Here is a 25843-nt window from a genome sequence, read left to right as displayed (position 1 = left end):
TAACTAGTGGAAATCGTCGTGCCTGTTGTTCACACGTGTCCCACTTGATCTTGCCTCCTTCCGATTGCCTTCTATTTTTGAAGACTGTGCGCTTTCGAGAGGATCACTTTTGTTAAGTCGGTGACCATCGTTATTCACTGCCTTTCAAAGTGTGTTGCATTATGGGGATAAAATGGTCAGACTTGCCCCTACATGTTGACTTCATGAACTTGACAAAAATCATGTGATCAAAGGTCAAAGTTTTGACTGAGTTGACTACAGGTTTCTGTAGTTGCTCTTCACCTACTTCATCCAGCAGCTATCGCCTGCATTGTGGGAGGATCTATTGTCAACTAATCCTTAGGGTGTTTTTGTTTGACACGTGAATGTGGCCAAAGACGAGACATTCAAAACTATGAAATAACACATATGGAATCAAGTAGTATTTTAGATTCTTCAAAGTAGCCACCCTTTGCCTTGATGACAGCTTTGCACACTCTTGGCATTCTCTCAACCAGCTTCACCTGGAATGCTTTTCCAACATTCTTGAAAGAGTTCCCACATATGCTGAGCGTTGTTGGCTGCTTTTCCGTCACTCTGCGGTCCAAACCATCTCAATTGGGTTGAGGTCGGGTGATTGTGGAGGCCAGGTCATCTGATGCAGCACTCCATGCTAATTTCTCTACCAACATCGTTTTTGGAGAATTTGGCAATACATCCAAGCGGCCTCACAACCAAAGACCATGTGTAACCACCCCAGCCCAGGACCTCTACATCCGGCTTCTTCACCTGCGGGATCGTTTGAGACCAGCCACCCGGACAGCTGATGAAACTGGGTTTGCACAACCAAAGAATTTCTGCACCAACCGTCAGAAACCATCTCAGGGAAGCTTATCTGCGTGCTCATCGTCCTCACCAGGGTCTTGACCTGACTGCAGTTCGGCGTCGTAACCGACTTCAGTGGGAAAATGCTCACCTTTGATTGCCACTGGCATGCTAAAGAAGTGTGCTATTCACGGATGAATCCTGGTTTCAGCTGAGATTCTTTGAAGAATCTCAAATATAAAATATATTTTGTTTTGTTTAACACTTTTTGGGTTACTACATGATCCATATGTTATGTCATAGTTTTGATGTCTTCACTATTATTCTACAATATAGAAAATAGTATAAATAAAGAAAAACCCTTGAATGGTACTGTATTTTTTATTTATTTATAACATAGCATTTTCTAAATTCAAACACACCACCTGTAGCTGGACACATACATGTTTCTCAGCATGTTAGCTATTTAGCCTATGTTGGCTGGCTACTGTTGTAGCTACTATAACGAGTCTGTCACCCGTACACACTCACATGACCTTGGTTGAGAAAGTACTTAGGATTCCAATTTAATGTGACCAATTGTTTGTTTTGCCAGTGCCACTGTGTTCATTTGTGTACAGTAGCTAGTTCCCATTGAAGACACTCCCCCAGCTAGAGTGTATAAAGAATTCACTTCTACCAATGTAGTATAACTCAGAAGCCCAAGAATGTTTCCATTGCGTTGCAACCCAGTGCCCCCGGACCCTTTGCAAGCCATGTGCACTAAAAGGACAGCCAAAATTAGAGGCACGTACAACTGCAGTGCAGAACAGTCTCTGTAACCTGAGGTGTAGTCTACCGGTAGTAGAATAGAAAATAAAGCCATGCCTACAGTTCTCCAATAAGGGTATTGTTAATCTTGTCTATGTTTGCAGTTCTGTTCTAGAATAAGTGAATTTGAGTGTGTACAGCACATTACATAGCCAAGTAAAACTCAACGATGCACTTCACATCAATGGAGTTGTGTGGAGACATGAGTGGGCGGAGTGTACCTCCGACTACATCGAGTCGCTGTCAGGCGATACGAGGAAACAGTCGGTGGTTGTATTTGATTAAAGTTTTTTATTAAAAAGTATGGATTTCAGCAAACAAAGAAAGGCACACAACAACCGAGGACAAACATAAGAACACGGTAAGGGTTTAAGAATGTATCTTTTTGAAGTATCGACTGCATAGCCACTCGAAGGAGTCGGGAGGTTCATTTCAAAAACTCTAGTCTGCTCTCAACTCCGTGGAGGAGTTGAGGTACTTTGCTACACACCACAATGATTAGGGAATTACAGTCATTGACACAATGCCATTAATGTTCTATGCATTTTATTGTGCATTCCATTAACAATAGAAGTTAGCCTCTCAGTAATCCTATAACATGTTGTATTGTTTGTGTTTTGACCTCCTTTAGTCACATGTAATGCAGTTGCTGCTGTGTGTTATTTAGTGCCACAGTACAGTGTGTGTAGACTGACCCTAAGATAAGGTGTTGTAGGTTATAACAGTAAATAAAGCTAATGGTCGTTTATTTTCCTGAAAGGTTCCATCTAGGTCAGCCTGGGTATATACCCTTAATGGCCCAATGCCACTGTTTTTTTTATCACGATAACAAATATTTTCTCGGTAACAATCAAGTACCATTATGTGATTGTTTTCAATTTTAAAGGTTCAAAAAGAAAAAAAATTTAAATTTCTCAAACAGTAATTTTATTACGACTGGGAGTGGTCTGATAGGGGAGGGAAAAACTAAATCTAGCTGTTATTGACAGGGAGGTTTGGAACTATGTTTATTGTTGGTCTATCAACTAATTTACCGCCTGGTGTATGCAATTTCACAGTATTATTCCATCTTCTATAGTGTGGACCTATAAAATACAGAACTGTCACGTTTTTGACTTCACTGGGCCTTTTAACACAAGATGCTGGTCCAAGGTTTACAGTCAAACCTAATTTTGGAAGTGTTTTTTTTTCCTTCTGGGATCATATTCCTTCCACTTGATTGGCCATAATATCTAATTCATTTTTACATGAGCTGAGGGAAAAGTCGAGCCATGTATGTCAAATGACAGAAATCCATCATACTCCTGCCCGATAGTTCACGCCATACTCTTGCCCGATAGTTCAGTGGATCATAGTAGCGTGGAAGGTGGGATAATGGGTGTCAACTTAAGCTGGTTATTACAGACTACTAAATGAATTACATTCAGGGGGTGGTTGCAGACATTTGAATAATATTTTATTTTGTACTTCAGGGACTTGAGGCTAATGTCAGAGCTAAGAAAAATAACTTCTGTATTGTCAGAGACCGTCTCAGATCCACCAGGCTTCCGATTTCCTCCAGTGAGCCTTCCGTCTACAGTAGTCCGGTACGGTGGATATAATTAGTTACAGCAGAGGAGTTAATGGATGAGCCAGTGGTGGGATAATGGCTGAAAATAAAAAGCTTGATGAGGTTAAACGGCTTCCGTCTGCTTTCCACGTCTCAGCTGGAGAAATTTGCTTCATTGCAGAGTTCCCAAGATCCCACCAGTCTGTTTCCTTGCCACATGTCCACTTTGTTTGTTGTGTGTTGCCTTTCTTGTTTATCTTTCCTGTGCTGTAGTTGAATACATTCTTTACTATAGGCCTTGGTTTTTATCTCACTGCGGTCAATGTGAAGTGCTGATTTTTATAGGGCTGATTGCCTTGTTTAGGGGGATCAAACTCATTTTGCACCAGGGGCAGCGTTTGGTCTTCTTCAAGGAGGTCCGAATGCGGCCCCCGGTGCAATTGGTTTTCTTGCTGTGAAAATTTGCCCAAAAAATCCATCGTTCTTGGAATTTTTGATTCTCGCTGACTTTCTAGCTTTCATTTCAGTGATTTATTAGTGAGCTGGACACAGTCAAGAAACTATATGAATGTAGATCCATTATTACTACACAGGTTGATTTGGTTTTAGTCATTTTAAAGTATATTGAGTTTGTGCCCTCCCTGTGAGGCTAAAGTTCTCAGCTGTTTTGGTCTTGTAGCTACCACATTGTAGCAGCATGAAGCATGCGCTGATACTCTGTGACTGTGTGAGAGCAAAGTCTTGCATCGTGCTCGTCTCAATGGCTACGTTACAGCGGATCACTTTTGTGAAGTCGGTGACTATCGTTGGCCTTTTCAAAGTGTGTTGCATTCAGTGGATAAAAATGGTCGGACTTGCGCCTACATGCCAACTTCATGAACTTGATGTGATCAATGGTCATGAAGTTTTGACTGCAGTCAACTGCAAGTTTCAGCAGTTGCTCTTCACCAACTTCCTCCTGGAGCCATCGCCTGCATTGTGGGAGGCTCTATTGTCAACCAATCATTCTTTATTTTTTTTTGACCCGGCTGTCACAGATGCACCTCCCCCGTCTTCACTCCTTGACTTTTTAGTCGGTTGCTTTAGCCTTACCACTCAAACGCGTCCAATAGCTGCTCATAGCAACGTCATTTTGCTGAGTCTACCTTTTTAAATTTTAAAGTCAATGTGACCACCAGATACAGTAGTTTGAAAACCTCATTTAGTTTTTTGCCCTCTATGTATAATTCTTTTTTGTTAGTTTAAGAGAAAGTAGTTTCAGTATAGTTTGTTTTTCAAACAGGTTTGTTGTTTTATTTCAGATTACTAAATATTTTATTCTATGATTTTAGTTTTTGTTTACTATAATAAACTTGGACTGTTCCTCTGTGTTCCCCAGATGTGTGGCTGCTCCTATACCACCTCCAGCCAGAGAAACTCCCAGTTCTACACAGACCCCACAGACGCTGTTAAGGACATCCCCAGTGGAGCCACTATCCTAGTGGGAGGTAATATCAGGAGACCATCAGGACTACACTGGGGTTTGAAAGGGCTTTTTCCTGTGATGCATTACAAATGCAGCTGTTACTGTAGACTGTTTACCCCTTAACACTTCATAGATTTGAAAGAATTTGATAGGAGTGTAAGCAAAAAACATTCCACCTAGCCTATCGGAGGGCAAGGTGGGACTATTATAATATTGTTAATACCCATCTCTTACAGGTAGGATATAGATCAACTTGGATATGGGAAAATTTGTTATATGAACCAGTTCATGGCATGTTGCTTTTTCAGCAGGGGAAATTCTCACTCACACATTGCCCTGTGTCCACATCATAGTAATGGGCCATGCTCTCCTTTTCAATAGAAATGACTGTAAACATTGATTGATTGATTGATTCTCTTTCTCTCTCACTAGGGTTTGGTTTGTGTGGCATCCCAGAGAACCTTATCAACAGTTTATTAAAGACTGGTGTAAAGAGCCTCACAGCCGTCAGCAACAATGCTGGGTAAGTGAGTCAGTGGGGGTGGGTGTCTTCATGTGTGTTTGCACACATGTGCAGGTTCCTGCATGCAACCCAAAACTGTGGGTGCATTCAATGGTGGTGGCCATGCTTTTGAAAGTTGTCACGACGACCTCAGCACACTCAAATCCCACCCTCTTTGTTTCAATAATGAATGGCCAAGTTGAGAGAGGACAGGATAAATTAGTTGTTTACATTTCTGCCATGGCTGGATTGATTTCCACGTCACGTAATTTGTTTGTTTACATTTTAGTTTAAGTGTGGTGAAATTCTCCTCTCATTTCAGTATTGTTTATACAGTTGAAGTCGGAAGTTTACATACACCTTAGCCAAATATATTTAAAGTTTTTAACAATTCCTGACATTTAATCCTTGTAAAACTTGCCTGTCTTAGGTCAGTTAGGATCACCATTTTATTTTAAGAATGTGAAATGTCGGAATAATAGTAGAGAAAATGATTTATTTCAGCTTTTATTTCTTTCATCACATTCCCAGTGGGAAGTTTACATACACTTAATTAGTATTTGGTAGCATTGCCTTTAAATTGTTTAACTTGGGTCAAACGTTTCAGGTAGCCTTCCACAAGCTTCCCACAATAAGTTGGGTGAATTTTGGCCCATTCCTCCTGACAGAGCTGGTGTAACTGAGTCAGGTTTGTAGGCCTCCTTGTTCACACACACTTTTTCAGTTCTGCCCACAAACTTTCTATAGGATTGAGTATCAGGGCTTTGTGATGGCCACTCCAATACCTTGACATTGTTGTCCTTAAGCCAGTTTGTCACAACTTTGGAAGTATGCTTGGGGTCATTGTCCATTTGGAAGACCCATTTGTGACCAAGCTTTAACTTCCTGACTGATGTCTTGAGATGTTGCTTCAATATATCCACATAATTTTCCTTCTCATGATGCCATCTATTTTGTGAAGTGCACCAGTCCCTCCTGCAGCAAAGCACCGCCACAACATGATGCTGCCACCCCCATGCTTCACGGTTGGGATGGTGTTCTTCGGCTTGCAAGCCCCCCCTTTTTCCTCCAAACGTAACGATGGTCATTATGGCCAAACAGTTTATATTTTTGTTTCATAAGACCAGAGGACATTTCTTCAAAAAGTACAATCTTTGTCCCCATGTGCAGTTGCAAACTGTAGGCTGGCTTTTTTTATGGCGGTTTTGGAGCAGTGGCTTCTTCCTTGCTGAGCGGCCTTTCAGGTTATGTCGATATAGGACTCGTTTTACTGTGGATATAGATACTTTTGTACCTGTTTCCTCCAGCATCTTCACAAGGTCCTTTGCTGTCTGGGATTGATTTGCACTTTTCGCACCAAAGTACATTCTTCTTTAGGAGACAGAACACGTCTCCTTCCTAAGCGGTATGACGGCTGCATGGTCCCATGGTGTTTATACTTGTGTACTATTGTTTGTACAGATGAACGTGGTACGTTCAGGCATTTGGAAATTGCTCCCAAGGATGAACCAGACTTGTGGAGGTCTACTTTTTTTTTCTTTCTGAGGTCTTGGCTGATTTCTTTTGATTTTCCCATGATGTCAAGAAAAGATGCACTGAGTTTGAAGGTAAGCCTTAAAATTCATCCACAGGTACACCTCCAATTGACTCAAATTATGTCAGTTAGCCTATCAGAAACTTCTAAAGCCATGACATCATTTTCGGGAATTGTCCAAGCTGTTTAAAGGCACAGTCAACTTAGTGTTTGTAAACTTCTGACCCACTGGAATTGTGATTAAGTGAAATAAGATGTCTGTAAACAGTTGTTGGAAAAATTACTTGTGTCATGCACAAAGTAGATGTCCTAACCGACTTGCCAAAACTATAGTTTAACAAAAGAATTGTGGAGTGGTTGTAAAACAAGTTTTAATGACTCTAACCTAAGTGTATGTAAACTTCCGACTTCAACTGTATATTCTTGCACCAAATTACTTTTCATCTGTGTCTGACTAGTAGACTTGATTTTCCATTCACTTCAATTATCTCAACCTTGATTTTTTTTACTGCTGTTAGGAAATGTTTGTTGCCACAGATGCAGTGCTAGTTGAGAACCCAACTTCAGGAGAATGTGTGCATTCTCCTCTTTGCTGCGATCATGATCAGTGTTTTATAAAACCATTTAGAATATGTTTATAATCACTGAACTCCAACAGAGACCCTGTCAGGTCCAAACATTTTAAACAAGAGTTTCTCATAATGAAGCTTCTGTGTGTGGGACCAGGGGTGTAGGATAAATTTGCCCCAAGATGCTAATCTAAGGTCAGTTTTACAATCTACACAACTTCCACACAGAGCTGGGGTCAAAGCACCTTTCACAAGGGGTCCTGACCTTAAATGACAGTTTTCACCCACTCCTAAACTGTCTCGATTTTCTATCGATGTAGTGTTATCTGGTCTTTTAGGGTCAGGGGAGCTGTTTTGCACCAGTGACCGGAGGGAGGGACTGACCACTGTGCTGAGTGGTTGGCTAGTTTCAACCCAAGCTATCAGTGAGGATGAACTAATCCTGCTAGACGTGTGGTGAACTGCAGGACCAACTCTCTAAGGATGAAGCACCGACTGGAACAAAGTGTCTGTTTGTCTTCAGAAAGCAGAGAAATGCTTCATACTTAATTCATGTTGGCCTACGACTTAACTGCACGTGTGTAGGCTTAATGTGAAGCAGTGGGACAGACTGAATCCAAAAGTAGTTGTGAACTTGCTGCCAGAGTTATATTCTTGTCTCTTCGTTTACTCCATTTCAGTGTGTTAGTTTATAAAGAGATGACTTTGGAACATCCCAGACATGCCACAGGAGCTGGATAAAATTATTCTGGCCATGCTAAGCTATGAAGAGGACATCCACCGAAAGAACAAGCAGCAGGGGAAATGTTTTATGTGCCTCCCTCTATACTGTACCTAAACTGTTTGATAGAAACCTGAAGAACCAGTCATTTTAGACCAGGTTTCCCCAACTGGTGGCCCGCAGGTGGTTTTTATTTGGCCCCATAGTTTTCTGAGCAAGAAAACATTTCATTGTTTTTGAAATTTTCATTGTTTGGCGTAAAAGACTGTAAAAACACCAGTAGATCAGATACAAGATTTACATTTTGGAAATCCGTTCCCAAATATTCCCACACATAGAGAGACACATCGTGATCATACAGTGAGGGGAAAAAAGTATTTGATCCCCTGCTGAATTTGTACATTTGCCCACTGACAAAGAAATGATCAGTCTATAATTTTAATGGTAAGTTTATTTGAACAGTGCGAGACAGAATAACAACCAAAAAATCCAGAAAAACGCATGTAAAATGTTATATTGATTTGCATTTTAATGAAGGAAATAAGTATTTGACCCCTCTGCAAAACATGACTTAGTACTTGGTGGCAAAACCCTTGTTGGCAATCAGAGGTCAGACGTTTTTTGTAGTTGGCCACCAGGTTTGCACACATCTCAGGAGGGTTTTTGTCCCACTCCTCTTTTGCAGATCTTCTCCAAGTCATTAAGGTTTCGAGGCTGACGTTTGGCAACTCGAACCTTCAGCTCCCTCCACAGGGAGGGATTAAGGTCTGGAGACTGGCTAGGCCACTCCAGGACCTTAATGTGCTTCTTCTTGAGCCACTCCTTTGTTGCCTTGGCCGTGTGTTTTGGGTCATTGTCATGCTGGAATACCCATCCACGACCCATTTTCAATGCCCTGGCTGAGGGAAGGAGGTTCTCACCCAAGATTTGACGGTACATGGCCCTGTCCATCGTCACTTTGATGCAGTGAAGTTGTCCTGTCCCCTTAGCAGAAAAACACCCCCAAAGCATAATGTTTCCACCTCCATGTTTGACGGTGGGGATGGTATTCTTGGTGTCATAGGCAGCATTTCTCCTCCTCCAAACACGGCGAGTTGAGTTGATGCCAAAGAACTCCATTTTGGTCTCATCTGACCACAACACTTTCACCCAGTTGTCCTCTGAATCATTCAGATGTTCATTGGTAAACTTCAAACGGGCATGTATATGTGCTTTCTTGAGCAGGGGGACCTTGCGGGCGCTGCAGGATTTCAGTCCTTCACGGCGTAGTGTGTTACCAATTGTTTTCTTGGTGACTATGGTCCCAGCTGCCTTGAGATCATTGACAAGATCCTCCCGTGTAGTTCTGGGCTGATTCCTCACTGTTCTCATGATCATTGCAACTCCACGAGGTGAGATCTTGCATGGAGCCCCAGGTCGAGGGATATTGACAGTTCTATTGTATTTCTTCCATTTGTGAAAAATCGTATCAAATGTTGTCACCTTCTCACCATGCTGCTTGGCGATGGTCTTGTAGCCCATTCCAGCCTTGTGTAGGTCTACAATCTTGTCCCTGACATCCTTGGAGAGCTCTTTGGTCTTGGCCATGGTGGAGAGTTTGGAATCTGATTGATTGCTTCTGTGGACAGATGTCTTTTATACAGGTAACAAGCTGAGATTAGGGGCACTCCCTTTAAGAGTGTGCTCCTAATCTCAGCTCGTTACCTGTATAAAAGACACCTGGGAGCCAGAAATCTTTCTGATTGAGAGGGGGTCAAATACTTATTTCCCTCATTAAAATGCAAATCAATTTATAACATTTTTGACATGCATTTTTCTGGATTTTTGTTGTTGTTATTCTGTCTCTCACTGTTCAAATAAACTTACCATTAAAATTATAGACTGATCATTTATTTGTCAGTGGGCAAACGTACAAAATCAGCAGGGGATCAAATACTTTTTTCCCTCACTGTATACAAATGTAACCAAGGTTTGAAAGGATTATGTTTTAGTCAAATATTGTATCTGTTTAGGAGTCTTGCGCTCCATTTGCAGTCTACAAATTATTTCATCACATGGCTGAATCTATTTGATGATCCCTGTTTTAGAGTGAAAAACCTTTGGGAATTTGAATGATATAAAATGTCTGGGTACAGGCCTATACCCGACCCAGATTAGACAATTTGATATGTCTACTAGTCAGACAACTGTCAGGAATCTGAGAAGGAATGTTTTTTTTATAGGCAAAATAGAAAAGAAAATGATAGCAAACATAAGTTAAGAACTTGTAGTCTACTGTTCTCTGAACCCTGTGGCGTTCTTGTCCTTCAAACTCTGTCTGTCTCTGACTGTCTCTGTCTGTTTCTCTTTCTTTCTCTCTGTTTAGATAATATTTTCAGTATAGTTTTAGTTTTTCAAACAGATTTCTTAATTATTTTGTTTCAGTTTACAAAATAGTTTTTTCATGATTCGTTTTGGTTTCAGTTTTGGTTTACTATAATAACCTGAGGTCCATGAAGCCACTCAGTATATGTCTTTAGTGAACTGCTTATATGGGTCGGTCACAAGACAGACTGGTGACACATTGCTACCTGGAATTAAAAAGAATAGTTTTATTTACTGCATATCACTACTATTGGTTAACAACTGTCACTGAGAGACTATTGTGACTGCTGGCCTGGCGCACTTCCCAGCCTTTTCTTTGTCAGGGCAAATGGGCTCATTAGTTTCTATGCCCTCTTGAGGCAACTGTATAAACCATTGTGACTGCTCTCAGCCCAGCAGTAGCTCTAACAGGCCAGTCTTTCAACTCCCAAGAACCAGATATGCCTACACTACTTACGATATGTCAGGTTTCAATATATCTTAGAATGGAAGAAGGAACCCTGGCATAAACCCTCAACTTTTTTTGTGCCTGCAGCAGTCAGGCCAGCGGTAGCTGAAGCTGTATCTGTGTCTGTATGTTACTGTCTACGGCGCTGGTTTGGCTGTCTATCAAGAGGAGGTCTGCTCTCCTCCACCTCTTCCTGTGACACATAGATGCTTTTCGTGGTAATCTGAGCCCTGTGGAAAACATAATGGAGTCGGTGAAGGGGGAAAGCCGGGGCAGGCAAGGAGTTGGAAGAAAGGTGGGGAGGCAAGAAACTCTACAGAGTGGGAGGGAGAGAGGGGGTGCATAGGTTCATTGAGGTTAATTTTTATTCCCCCTAATGCGCTGCCTTTTCACTTTAGAGCAATTCCATAGTAAGGTCAACCTGAGCATGAAAAAACTAAAAAACGTATTTCCTAATTAAACTACTTTCATATTTACCTTGAATGTGTGTATTTTGAAGTGAAGACTACATTTGGCCTTTACATTTGCGAAATTGAATGTTATTGTTACTAAGTAGGATGCAAAGTCTCCAAATAAGTATGATCAGTCAACCCGATTGCATAGCTTTTGGCAACGGCTCGCAGAACTTGTTTTGGTACTTACATCTGTCCCCCTGTGTTTCTGACTAAGTCGGAAGGTTAGTGAAACTATATCAAACAAATGTTTGTCCATTGAGTGCTAATAAAGAATAGAACGCTGATTTGGACAGGCAGTGTCACATCAAACATTTTTAAGGAAATGTTGTTATCGTGGATGTGTTTCGAGTAAGATTGTATGCAAAGTTTCTGAGCAAAGCTAACTTTCATCAAGGGCTTAGGTGATATTGATTTCCTTTCTCTCTTTGTCAGTACTCGTTCTAAGCGTAACGGATGTGACTGTTAATTACACTTCATAACATGATCAATGACTCACTAGTCAGCATAACTCGATCATGATAGAATGTTCATGCCCTTTCTACTGCTTCCGAAGTGTGCTTATGTTAGCAAACAAGCTAGCGGCCAATCTTTATCTGTGTGTGATATATTTCGCGTGGGCTCATATGAACTGCAATCATGCATTGTTCTGCTAACTGGAGCATTGCATGTGATCACACTGCATAATACATCACATAAACATAATTAAGGTCTTAAAAATCCATAAACTTTCACCGGTCATGCTGAGTTTGTTTACTTCCATGAGTAACTACGGGTACCCCACAGTGACAACATTGGTCTGTACCTGTGTCTGCCATGCTGCTTGTGAACTGCAGCTTTCAAGCCTCAGATGATTTACGATCTGACAAGAAATGTTTACGAAAGTGCAAACCCTGTGCCACTGGTAGGTTATAATTCCCATGAAGAAGTTTAACCCTTCATGGGAAAGACGTCAAGATATAGTAGGGATGAGTGAGGAATAAGTCCAGTTATCTCAAATAAACAAGGGAATGAAATGGGTGTATCAATCCCTGATTCTATTATTAGAGGTATACACTGAATGGCCCCGGAGGGGATGCCTGCCGTTTTACGGGCTCATAACCAACTGTGCTCTTTTGTTAGTGATTTCGCGTTAACTTTTTTTTGTGCTTATTTTGTACATAATGTTGCTGCTACCTTCTGATATCACCGAAAAGAGCTTCTGGGCATCAGAACAGCGATTACTCACCTCAAACTGGACAAAGATGTTTTCTTTAACGAGTCCAATGCGAAGGATATACTGGGGGTGGGGGTCGGGCTGCCTTCTGAGAATTCGTAGGTGAGTGAGTAAACCTCCACTACCACCGTTCTATTGGCCAACGTGCAATTATTATTCGTAGCCGTCTATATACCACCACAAAATGATGCTGGCACTAAGACAGCACTCAACGAGCTGTATAAGGCCATAAGCAAACAAATAAATGCTCATCCAGAAGTGGCGCCCCTAGTGGCCGGGGATTTTAATGCAGGCCAACTTAAATCTGTTTTACCTCATCTCTACCAGCATGTCACATGTGCAACCAGAGGGGGAAAAACTCTAGACCACCTTTACTCCACACACAGAGACACATACAAAGCTCTCCCTCGCCCTCCATTTGGCAAATCTGACCATAAATCTATCCTCCTGATTCCTGCTTACAAGCTAAAACTAAAGCCGGAGCTACCAGTGACTTGCTTAATACGGAAGTGGTCAGATGACGCGGATGCTACGCTACAGGACTGTTTTTCTAGCGCAGACTGGAGTATGTTCCGGGATTCCTCCAATGGCATTGAGGAGTATACCACCTCAGTCACCGGCTTCATCAATAAGTGCATCGACGATGTCGTCCCCACACTGACTGTACGTAGATATCCCAACCAGAAGCCATGGATAACAGGCAACATCCTCATTGAGCTAAAGGCTGGAGCTGCCGGTTTCAAAGAGCGGGACACTAACCGGACACTTATTAGAAATCCCGCTACTCCCTCAGACAAACCATCAAACAGGCAAAGCGTCAATACAGGATTAAGATTGCATCCTACTACACCAGCTCTGACGCTCGTCAGATGTAGCAGGGCTAGAAAACGAGTATGGACTACAAAAGGAAACCCAGCCCAGTGACATGAGCCGACCATATGAGCTAAATGCCTTTTTATGCTCGCTTTGAGGCAAACAACACTGAAGCATGCATGAGAGCACCAGCTATTCCGGACGACTATGTGATCATGCTCTCCGTAACCGATGTGAGCAAGACCTTTTTAAACAGGTCAACATTCACAAAGCCGCGGGGCTAGACGGATTACCAGGATGTGTACTCAAAGCATGCGCGGACCAACCGGCAAGTGTCTTCACTGACATTTTCAACCTCTCCCTGACCGAGTCTGTAATACCTACATATTTCAAGCAGACCACCATAGTCCCTGTGCCCAAGGAAGCGAAGGTAACCTGGCTAAATGATTACCACATCAACAACATCATCCCGGATACCTTAGACCCACTCCAATTCGCATACCGCCCCAACAGATCCACAGACGAATCAATCTCAATCACACTCTACACTGCCCTTTCCCACCTGGACAAAGGAACACTTATTTAAGAATGCTGTTCATTGACTACAGCTCAGCGTTCAACACCATAAGTGCCCACGAAACTCATCACTAAGCTAAGGACACTGGGAAAAAATACCTCCCTCTGCAACTGGTTCCTGGACTTCCTGACGGGCTGCCCCTGGGTGGTAAGGGTAGGCAACAACACATCTGCCACACTGATCTCAACACTGGGGTCCCTCAGGGGTGCGTGCTTAGTCCCCTCCTGTATTCCCTGTTCACGCAAGACTGCGTGGCCAAACACGACTCCAACATTTTAAGTTTGCTGACGACACAACAGTGGTAGGCATAATCACAGACAACTTTGAGACAGCCTATAGGGAGGACGTCAGAGACCTGGCAGTGTGGTTCCAGGACAGCAACCTTTCCCTCAATGTGAGCAAGACAAAGGAGCTGATCGTGGCCTACAGGAAAAGGAGGGCTGAACAGGTCCCAATTAACATCAACGGGGCTGTAGTGGAGCCGGTCGAGAGTTTCAAGTTCCTTTGTGTCCACATCACCAACAAACTATCATGGTCTAAACACGGCAATACAGTCGTGAAGAGGGCATGACAAAACCATTTCCCCCTCAGAAGACTGAAAAGATTTGGCATGGGGTCCTCAGATCCTCAAAGTTCTACAGCTGCACCATCGACAGCATCCTGATGGTTTGCATCACTGCATGGTACTGCAACTGCTCGGCGTCTGACCGTAAGGCGCTAAAGAGGGTAGTGTGTACGTCCCAGTACATCACTGGGGCCAAGCTTCCTGCCATTCAGGACCTACACTACCGTTCAAAAGTTTGGGGTGACTTAGCTTTTCTTTCAAAAACAAGGACATTTCACATTTTTCTGTCCATTTTAAAATAACATCAAATTGATCAGAAATACAGTGTAGACATTGTTAATGTTGTAAATGACTTGTAGCTACAAACGGCCGATTTAAAAAAAAAAAAAAAAAAAAAAAAAAAAAATATATATATATATATATATAAATAAATATATAAATAAATATATATATATATATAAATAAATATATATATATATATATATATATGGTGCTCAAATAAATAAAGGGTATTAGGAGTGTCAATATCATCCTCAGTCATTTTCCATTTTTCCATCCAGATTGTCAGAACCCGGTGGCTTGTCATTGTTGATTGACAACATACATTTTTTCACCTCTTCCACACTGACTTTACGGAATTTTCTATCATTTTATGTCATATCTTTATATACACTGCTCAAAAAAATAAAGGGAACACTTAAACAACACAATGTAACTCCAAGTCAATCACACTTCTGTGAAATCAAAGTGTCCACTTAGGAAGCAACACTGATTGACAATACATTTCACATGCTGTTGTGCAAATGGAATAGACAACAGGTGGAAATTATAGGCAATTAGCAAGACACCCCCAATAAAGGAGTGGTTCTGCAGGTGGTAACCACAGACCACTTCTCAGTTCCTATGCTTCCTGGCTGATGTTTTGGTCACTTTTGAATGCTGGCGGTGCTTTCACTCTAGTGGTAGCATGAGACGGAGTCTACAACCCACACAAGTGGCTCAGGTAGTGCAGCTCATCCAGGATGGCACATCAATGCGAGCTGTGGCAAGAAGGTTGGCTGTGTCTGTCAGCGTAGTGTCCAGAGCATGGAGGCGCTACCAGGAGACAGGCCAGTACATCAGGAGACGTGGAGGAGGCCGTAGGAGGGCAACAACCCAGCAGCAGGACCGCTACCTCCGCCTTTGTGCAAGGAGGAGCAGGAGGAGCACTGCCAGAGCCCTGCAAAATGACCTCCAGCAGGCCACAAATGTGCATGTGTCTGCTCAAACGGTCAGAAACAGACTCCATGAGGGTGGTATGAGGGCCCGACGTCCACAGGTTGGGGTTGTGCTTACAGCCCAACACCGTGCAGGACGTTTGGCATTTGCCAGAGAACACCAAGATTGTCAAATTCGCCACTGGCGCCCTGTGCTCTTCACAGATGAAAGCAGGTTCACACTGAGCACGTGAATGACGTGACAGTCTGGAGACGCCGTGGAGAACATTCTGCTGCCTGCAACATCCTCCAGCATGACCGGTTTGGCGGTGGGTCAGTCATGGTGTGGGCTGGCATTTCTTTGGGGGGCCGCACAGCCCTCCATGTGCTCGCCAGAGGTAGCCTGACTGCCATTAGGTACCGAGATGAGATCCTCAGACCCCTTGTGAGACCATATGCTGGTGCGGTTGGCCCTGGGTTCCTCCTAATGCAAGACAATGCTAGACCTTATGTGGCTGGAGTGTGTCAGCAGTTCCTGCAAGAGGAAGGCATTGATGCTATGGACTGGCCCGCCCGTTCCCCAGACCTGAATCCAATTGAGCACATCTGGGACATCATGTCTCGCTCCATCCACCAACGCCACGTTGCACCACAGACTGTCCAGGAGTTGGCGGATGCCACCTCATCAGGAGCATGCCCAGGCGTTGTAGGGAGGTAATACAGGCACGTGGAGGCCACACACACTACTGAGCCTCATTTTGACTTGCTTTAAGGACATTACATCAAAGTTGGATCAGCCTGTAGTGTGGTTTTCCACTTAAATTTTGAGTGTGACTCCAAATCCAGACCTCCATGGGTTGATAAATTGGATTTCCATTGATTATTTTTGTGTGATTTTGTTGTCAGCACATTCAACTATGTAAAGATAAAAGTATTTAATAAGATTATTTCATTTGTTCAGATCTAGGATGTGTTTTTTTAGTGTTCCCTTTATTTTTTGGAGCAATATATATATAATTATAGAAGGCCAGCATCCTGGAGCCAGTTCACTGTTGACTCTGAAACTGGTGTTTTGCGGGTACTGTTTAATGAAGCTGCCAGTTGAGGACTTGTGAGGCGTCTGTTTCTCAAACTAGACACTCTCATGTACTTGTCCTCTTGCTCAGTTGTGCACTGTGGCCTCCCACTTTTTCTATTCTGGTTATAGACAGTTTGCGCTGTTCTGTGAAGGGAGTAGTACACAGCGTTGTACGAGATCTTCAGTTTCTTGTTAATTTCTCGCATGGAATAGCCTTCATTACTCAGAACAAGAATAGACTGACGAGTTTCAGAAAAAAGTCCTTTGTTTCTGGCCATTTTGAGCCTGTAATCAAACCCACAAATGCTGATGCTCCAGATACTCAACTAGTCTAAAGAAGGCCAGTTTTATTGCTTATTTTATCAGAACAACAGTTTTCAGCTGTGCTAACATAATTGCAAAAGTGTTTTCTAATGATCAATTAGCCTTTTAAAATGAAAAACTTGAATTAGCTAACACAGCGTGCCATTGGAACACAGGAGTGATGGTCGCTGATAATGGGTCTCTGTAGATATTCCATAAAAAAGCAACCGATTCGAGCTACAATGAACATTAATAATGTCTACACTGTATTTCTGTTCAATTTTATGTTATTTTAATGGACAAAAAATGTGCTTTTCTTTCAAAAACAAGGACATTTCTAAGTGACCCCAAACTTTTGAACGGTGGTGTATATACTAGGTAGTGTCAGAGTAAGGCCCAAACAATTGTCAAAGACTCCAGTCTCCCAAGTCATAGACTGTACTCTCTACTACTGCACGGCAAGCGGTACCGGAGCACCAAGTCTAGGACCAAAAGGTTCCTTAACATCTTCTTCTCCCAAGCCATAAGACTGCTGAACAATTAATCACATGGCCACCCGGACAATTTACATTGACCCCCTCCATTTAATTTTTTCACTGCTGCTATGTGGTGTGTATCTATGCATAGTCACTTTACCCATTCCTTGATGTACAAATTACCTTGACTAACCTGTACCCCCGCTCATTGACTTGGTACCGGTACCACCTGTATATAGCCTCATTATTGTTACTTTTTATTATTTTATACTTTTAGTTTACTTCGTAAATATTTTCTTAACTCTTTCTTGAACCGCATTGTCGGTTAAGGGCTTGTAAGTAAGCATTTCACGGTAAGGTCTACCTACACCTGTTGTATTCGGCGCATGTGACATATTTAAATTTGATTTGAAATGCAGTTCTTGAGGAGAAACGACCACACAGGATTTGTGTACATCTTGCCAGACAAGGCTTAGATGGCGGCAGGTCAAGTTGTCCAGTCACTTTTGTCCTTTTGTGGACAACAGGGGGAGGAGGTACCATTTCATAGAGCATGCGCTGCCAGATTAAATGGTGTGAGATCAACACAAAGCATGAGTTTATATTTAAAAAAAAAAGTGAATTAAGTTTGTTTTTCAATGTTTATTCTGTTACTCGGTAGGTGTTTTGATAATAACATTGAATATTTTAAATAAAACATCAGTCTTTAATGATCTATAATGAAATTACTAAAATGTTGTGCATTTGAAATGGAGTGCAGTGTCATCATTTGCTTTCTGTCTTTTGGGACCCAGTCACATCCATAATGCAGAATGTCACATCCATAATAACATTTTCCTGTAGTGTTATGAAAGTCCATATATTTCTATATTTGAGGTATGCAGCACTTTAATTCGCAATGAAAATAGAGTTTTTCAATTAAAGAATTGTAAATGCATTTTTTAGCACATTTGTGCATTTAGGGTTGGTTAAGACAGGACCCACGAGTGCACTTTGATAGCCTATGCAATGACTATACAAGATACTAGTGATTTATTGGTTCTTTGAGGTACACTGCATTTTCAGATGACAACAAAAGTATTATTGTGAAGTTTGTTGAAGAAATCTTTTAATATATAAACACAATTTGCATAGTGTCACATCCAGAACAGTACATTTTCCTCTAAAGTATACAGTGCCTTTGGAAAGTATTCAGACCTCTTGACTTTTTCCACATTTTTGTTATGTTACAGCCTTATTCTGAAATCGATTTAAATGACTAACGAATCCTCAGCAATTGGCACACAATACCCCATAATGACAAAGCAAAAACAGGTTTTTAGAAATTTTTGCAATAAAAAAATAAAAGATGCCTTGCTATGAGACTCGAAATTGAGCTCAGGTGCATCCTGTTTCCATTGAGCATCCTTGAGATGTTTCTACAACTTGATTGGAGTCCACCTTGTGGGAAATTCAATCGATTGGACGTGATTTGGAAAGGCGCACACACCTGTCTATATAAAGGTCCCACAGGTGACGGTGCATGTCAGAGCAAAAACCAAGCCATAAGGTCGAAGGAATTGTCTGTAGAGCTCCGAGACAGGATTGTGTCGAGGCACAGATCTGGGTAAGGGTACCAAAAAATGTATGCAGCATTGAAGGAACCAAGACTCATCCTAGAGCTGAGCGCCCAGCCAAACTGAGCAATTGGGGGAGACGGGCCTTGGTCAGGGAGGAGACCAAGATCCCGATGGTCACTCTGACAGAGCTCCAGAGTTCCTCTGTGGAAATCGGAGAACCTTCCAGAAGGACAACCATTTCTGCAGCACTCCACCAATCAGGCCTTTATGGTAGAGTGGCCAGACGGAAGCAAATCCTCAGTAAAAGGCACGACAGCCTGCTTGGTGTTTGCCAAAAGGCACCTAAAGGGCTCTCACCTGAATACCAAGCGTCACATCTGGAGGAAACCTGACACCATCCCTACGGTGAAACATGGTGGTGGCCGCATCATGCTGTGGGGATGTTTTTCAGAGGCAGAGACTGGGAGACTAGTCAGGATCAAGGGAAAGATGAACGGAGATGGATCCTTGATGAAATCCTGCTCAGGACCTCAGACTGGGGCGAAGGTTCACCTTCCAACAGGACAAAGACCCTAAGCACACAGCCAAGACAACGCAGGAGTGGCTTTGGGACAAGTCTCAATGTTCTTGAGTGGCTCAGTCAGAGCCCGGACTTGAACCCGATTGAACATCTCTGGAGAGACCTGAAAATGGCTGTACAGCGACTCTCCCCATCCAACCTGACAGGGCTTGAGAGGATCTGCAGAGAAGAATAAGAGAAGCTCCCCAAATCGAGGTGTGCCAAGCTTGTAGCGTCATACCCAAGAAGACTTGAGGCTGTAATCACTGCCAAAGGTGCTTCAACAAAGTTCTGAGTAAAGGGTCTGAACACTTATGTGATGCTTAAGTTTAAAAAATATTTTTTATACATTTGCAAAAATGTCTAAAAACCTGTTTTTGCTTTGTCATTATGGGGTTGTGTGTGTGTGTGGATTGATGAAGGCGGGACTATTTAATCCATTTTAGAATAAGGCTGTAATAATAAAGTGGAAAAAGTCGAGGGGTATGAATACTTTCCGAATGCACTGTATATGATACTTTTATATTTTCATCATTGTTGTTTTTGTGTGTAGCCAAGCCTTACTTTCACAGTGGCTATTCATATTTTACCCTAAGACTTTGAGATTCACAGACCTTTGCTGATGTGTCCATTCTCCCAAAAATGCCTGTTAATTTCAGTCACATCCATAACTAAGTTTTGCTGTTCCGTTACGTCAAAGTGGTATTACTTCGAATTTTGTAACACTTTCCCTATAGGGTTCTACAAATATACAATAACATTTTCATTTATGCTTGATAAGTCAATTCTGTGAGACATTTTGTTTCTCATTTTGTGTGCAAAAGTCACATACATAACACTGAAATTGCCCTTTACTGTCATACACAATAAACATTTATAACAAATATAATTTCATGCTGTTATAGTAGATTGTTGCACTTTGTTAACTTTCACAGTACCTGACTGACAGAGCTGTTAACACACACTACGGTAGTTTGACCTTGATTCATTTAGGATTACTTGCGTAACCCCGATTCTATGAGAATATGAGGGAATATGTGTCACTTATGGGATATGTCTTTGGGCAGCTCACGAGCTCGAAGTGTCCAATCACACAGCATCTGTTGGAGGCAGACAGGTTGAGTGGCGAATGATTTGAGCCCCTCTCTTCAATAAAGGGAGCCACTTGCCCACTAACTGGTCATCCTCAAGCATGCATCACTTCCTTGTGCTTTTGTTGTCAGGGAAAAGCAGTGACACATCTCACTAATAGAAACCTAAGTTCTGCTTCTAATACTTGTTTCGATGTGTCACTTATGGCATATTGCCAACTCCCGTAACGCAGACATGCTCTCCGAAGCCAGGGTTGTTCCAACAGCATCACCATTCAGAGGCTCCCAAACTAAAGACAGTATATGCCAATGAAGGTGCAGTGACGTCCAGTTGGTAAAAGGGTGGCCCAACATGCCGCCTCACAAAGAGATGTCTTTGAACATTGACCAAGAGGTTAGCCTTACCTTTGGTGGAGTGAGCCCTCAGGCCCTCCGGGGGCTATAAACCCTTGCTATTATAAGCCAATATAATAGCCTCCACTATCCAATGGGATAGCCGTTTATGAGAGAGGGGCTCATCCTTGCAGGGGGTACGAACACAAAGGGTTCGTACTCTTACGCCATCCTCTCGTTCTACCGAAGTAGATTGGCAAAGCACACACTGGACATAAACGGTGGAGATGCTCTTCCGTAGAAGTGAAGGGTGGCGTTTGGAAAGCCATAAGCTCTAAAGCGAGACAATCGTAATTGCCGCTGATCTTAGGCATAAAGGCGGGGTTACGTAACCACGAAACCCAGGGCAAACTCTAGGCAAGAATGGTGGACAGTGCATGCAGCTCAGTCACTTTGCAGATGTAATGGCAATGATCAAAGCCCTCTTGAAGGATTGATATTCAACTTGGCGCTTTCCAGCAGCTCAAAAGGTTGCTGTGAAATCACCTCAAGCACAATAGACAGGTCCCAGGCTTGGAGGCTTGAAGACTGGGCGTAAGCGACGCGCTCCCTTCATGAAACGACATACCAGAGGTTGTTTCCCTTCCTGTGTATTGTCGAAGCCTATATGACAGGCTGAGATTGTGGTTGGAAAAACCTTGACAGTTCATTGTTTCTGGTCACACCACTTCTCACAAACGCACAACATGTATCTACAGTTGAAGTCGGAAGTTTACATACATCTTAGCCAAATACATTTAAACTCGGTTTTTCACAATTCCTGACATTTAATCCTAGTAAAATTCCCTGTTTTAGGTCAGTTAGGATCACCGCTTTATTTATTTTAAGAATGTGAAATGTCAGAATAACAGCACAGTGATTTATTTCAGCTTTTATTTCTTTCATCACATTCCCAGTGGGTCAGAAGTTTACATACACTCAATTAGTACTCGGTAGCATTACCTTTAAATTGTTAATTAACTTTGGTCAAACGTTTCAGGTAGCCTTCCACAAGCTTCCCACAATAAGTTGGGTGAATTTTGGCCCATTCCTCCTGACAGAGCTGGTGTAACTGAGTCAGGTTTGTAGGCTTCCTTGCTCACACACGCTTTTTCAGTTCTGCCCACATATTTTCTATGGGATTGAGGTCAGGGCTTTGTGATGGTCACTCCAATACCTTGACTTTGTTGTCCTTAAGCCATTTTGCCACAACTTTGGAAGTATGCTTGGGGTCATTGTCGATTTGGAAGACCCATTTGCGACCAAGCTTTAACTTCCAGACTGATGTCTTGAGATGTTTCAATATATCCACATCATTTTCCTTCTCATGATGCCATCTATTTTGTGAAGTGCACCAGTCCCTCCTGCAGCAAAGCACCACCACAACATGATGCTGCCACCCCCGTGCTTCACGGTTGGGATGGTGTTCTTCGGCTTGCAAGCTTCCCCCTTTTTTCCTCCAAACATAATGATGGTCATTATGGCCAAACAGTTATATTTTTGTTTCATAAGACCAGAGGACATTTGTCCAAAAAGTACGATCTTTGTCCCCATGTGCAGTTGCAAACCGTAGTCTGTTTTTTTTCTGGCTGTTTTGGAGCAGTGGCTTCTTCCTTGCTGAGCGGCCTTTCAGGTTATGTCGATATAGGACTCGTTTTACTGTGGATATAGATACTTTTGTACCTGTTTCCTCCAGCATCTTCACAAGGTCTTTCACTGTTGTTCTGGGATTGATTTGCACTTTTCTCACCAAGGTCTCTAGGAGACAGAATGCGTCTCCTTCCTGAGTGGTATGACGGCTGCGTGGTCCCGTGGTGTTTATACTTGCATACTATTGTTTGTACAGATGAACGTGGTACCTTCATGCATTTGCAAATTGCTCCCAAGTATGAACCAGACTTGTGGAGGTCTACAAGTTTGAAGGTAGGCCTTGAAATACATCCACAGTACACCTCCAATTGACTCAAATTATGTCTATTAGCCTATCAGAAGCTTCTAAAGCCATGACATCATTGACATCAACTTAGTGTATGTAAACTTCTGACCCACTGGAATTGTGATACAGTAAATTATAAGTGAAGTAATCTGTCTGTAAACAATTGTTGGAAAAATTACTTGTCAAAGTAGATGTCCTAACCGACTTGCCAAAACTATAGTTTGTTAACAAGGAATTTGTGGAGTGATTGTAAAACGAGTTTTAATGATTCCAACCTAAGTGTATGTAAACTTCCGACTTCAACTGTATATAGTGAGCACGTAGAAGGGCAAGCCTATCGAATTCAGATTTACCCTCTCACGGGCCAGGCCCAGAGGGCAATGGGTTCCGGGTGAAGGTGGAAAATCCCCTTGTTTGCGTGGGTCAAAAGATAGTAACGGCAGTTGCCAGGGCTCGGCGTAAAGTGAGAGAAGAATGTCCACTAGCCAGAGCTTCCCTGGTCATCGAGGGGCTATCAAGGAGGGATAATCCTTGTTCCCTTACTCTGTCCAGAGTGGAGGGAAATCAAGCATAGAAGAGGAAAAGCGTAAAGCACTACCCTTCAAGGGTGTGCCCGCACATCCCGTCCCAGTGGTGTGTATCATGCTACAGCAAAGATCAATGTACAGTGTGTGTCTTTGTGCAATGCGAATAGATATAAAATCTGGTTCACCATCTGGGGGTGCAGTCTCCAATCCCTGTATAGGGGATTCCCTCTGGACAACAAGTCCACTCCCACATTCAATACACCTGGGACATGAGTCGCACATATTGAAAATAGTTGTGCCCTGCTCCACAGAATTTTCTTGACAGTTAGTCTGTGTAGATGCAAAGAACAAGTGCCAATCTGGTGGTTGATGTGTGCCACCACAGTCATATTGTCTGCCTTTACCAGGATGTGACCATTTTGATGGCAGGGCGAAAAGTGTGTCTGCATGAAACACTATCATCAGTTTGAGGTGTTTGTGATCGAGAGGCTCTTCTAGTGACAGAGAGCTGAAAGACTCTCTATTTTTTTAAACCATTTTTTCCCCCAATTTCTTGATGTCCAATTGGTAGTTACAGTCTTGTCCCATTGCTGCAACTCTCGTACGGACTCGGGAGAGGTGAAGGTCGAGAGTCCTGCATCCTCCAAAACACGACCCCCGCCAAGCCACACTGCTTCTTGACACAATTCTCGCGTAACCCGGAGTCTGTGGACACTTATCTATTGATTGAAGTTCCATAGTGGATATAGGCGATGGGTTTAAACCCAACGCCGAAAATCTAATTCTCATTGATCTTCGCGGTACAACTGAGATGGTAAATGCCATCAACCCCAGCACTCGGAAACCCGTACGGAGTATGACAGAGTGCCCCCTGTTGGGCAGGGAGAGTCGGAATGAGGGTACCAGGGGGCACTCTGGGGTTGAGTGAGACCCCCCCCCCCCCCAGTCTTTCCTGTGAGCAGATGCATAAAGATGAGCCGCTGCATGAGGGGCAGGGTTTAAGGAGCACAGATGTGCCTCTCCCCCATTGGGGGAACGGGTGGGGGGGGGGGGGGGGGGGTTCTGTGCTCAAATCGAGAGGAGGCAGTTCAGGACACTGACCCTCTCTGCCGCTGGGGACGTACTCCTAGGTCGGACATCCCATATTTCCCAGTGGGAGAAGTAGATGGGTGGGACATCTGTGGAAGCAGCAGAGAGCTTCCCCCTCTGTCGGCCTCTGATAGGAGAGCTGAACTGTGGATTCACAGCCTGCTACGTCAGTGGGAGTTTTGCATTACTGAAAAACCTGGTACCAGCTTTTTACCCACTCCCTCCCACCGAGCCTTTGCTTGTGGAAGGTGAGACCGGGTTGCCACGTTACCCAGATCTGCTGGGCAAGCAGAAGTTAATGACTTCGCCTTCCTTCTTACGAAGTTCGCACTTTGGTCGCATGTCGGCAACAGAAGGCCCAAACAGTTCCTTTTGGCATGATAGGAGCGTTGAGGAAATCTGCCTTTTCCTTTTCTGAGAGCCTGGACAAGTCAAGCCACAAGGCTCTCTCCCCCACCACTGCAAGGCTCATGACGCTTGGATGGCGCCTCTAGAGGCCCGTAGGTTGAGATCTGCAGCGACGCACATCTCGTTCCATAGGTACTGGTTGACCTTTGCCTAAGACAATGCCCATCTCTAGTAGAAAATCGGCCTGGTAAGCCAACAATAGGGACATTAAGTTCAACGCCCGTACTGAATGTGCCACAGACACATAGACCTTATGGAATATGGAGAAGGTGAAGTGCTTCGTCTTTCCAGGGAGGGGTTGGGGTGGTTAGCCAGTGACCACTGGCTAACCACCCCAAGGCTTGTCGAAGCCTTCCTCCTCCATGCCCTGAATGTCCATGCCAAGAAAGTGCCTGGTTTGGCCATTGCTGGACAAAGGCTTGTCCCAGTTGTGTTTTCCCTCTGAAACGCATGCTGGGGCCGCTGGGAAAAGTCGCTTTCCCGGGATGGTGCGAGAGGGGAGTGTCCTCCCGTCGAACTCGGGGTTAGTGAGTGCTGCTTTAGCCTGCTATGACCCGAGGCAGATGGTACACAAACAGTCTGTGTCCTTGCCTGATTGCTTAGCTCCACATGGACAAGGGTGCTCCGGTAATGGGGCAGTGGCAGGCGCCCTGTGAGGGGTAGCAGGCTCCATGGCTCAGAGAAATCGTATTCCTTGAGCAAAGTGTAAGCTACCGTCGTGCTGTGAAGTAAGGGCGGTCAGTCTTGTCAACACGGCACAGTTGAATGTGGGTTGAGCTAAATTCTACCCTTGCAGGTGGAAAAGCTAGTCTTCTGGAAACTTATCCGGGTTAGCTAAGCCTTACGGCAAGAGCTAGCTC

General features: G+C 43.3%; 1 protein-coding gene across 2 annotated transcripts in view; it reads left to right on the top strand.

Annotated features, from left to right (window-relative positions):
* oxct1a (3-oxoacid CoA transferase 1a) overlaps window positions 1-25843 on the top strand; it is a 132329-nt gene that overhangs the window by 2114 nt on the left and 104372 nt on the right. Inside the window, exons 1-3 of one of the 2 annotated variants that reach the window (XM_029716418.1) lie at window positions 1828-1975; window positions 4542-4650; window positions 5061-5151. In XM_029716418.1, coding sequence (XP_029572278.1) covers window positions 4542-4650; window positions 5061-5151 — 200 coding nt within the window. In that variant the 5' untranslated portion in view covers window positions 1828-1975. Of the gene's footprint in view, window positions 1-1827; window positions 1976-4541; window positions 4651-5060; window positions 5152-25843 lie in introns of those variants that run through there. The other variant, XM_029716417.1, reaches the window with a different exon arrangement.

The sequence above is a fragment of the Salmo trutta genome, chromosome 27 (genome assembly GCF_901001165.1).
Source record: "Salmo trutta chromosome 27, fSalTru1.1, whole genome shotgun sequence".
In the NCBI taxonomy this organism is placed as follows: Eukaryota; Metazoa; Chordata; class Actinopteri; order Salmoniformes; family Salmonidae; genus Salmo; species Salmo trutta.
The sequence above is the reverse complement of the archived record's forward strand: the minus strand, read 5'-3'. Positions and strand labels throughout refer to the sequence as shown.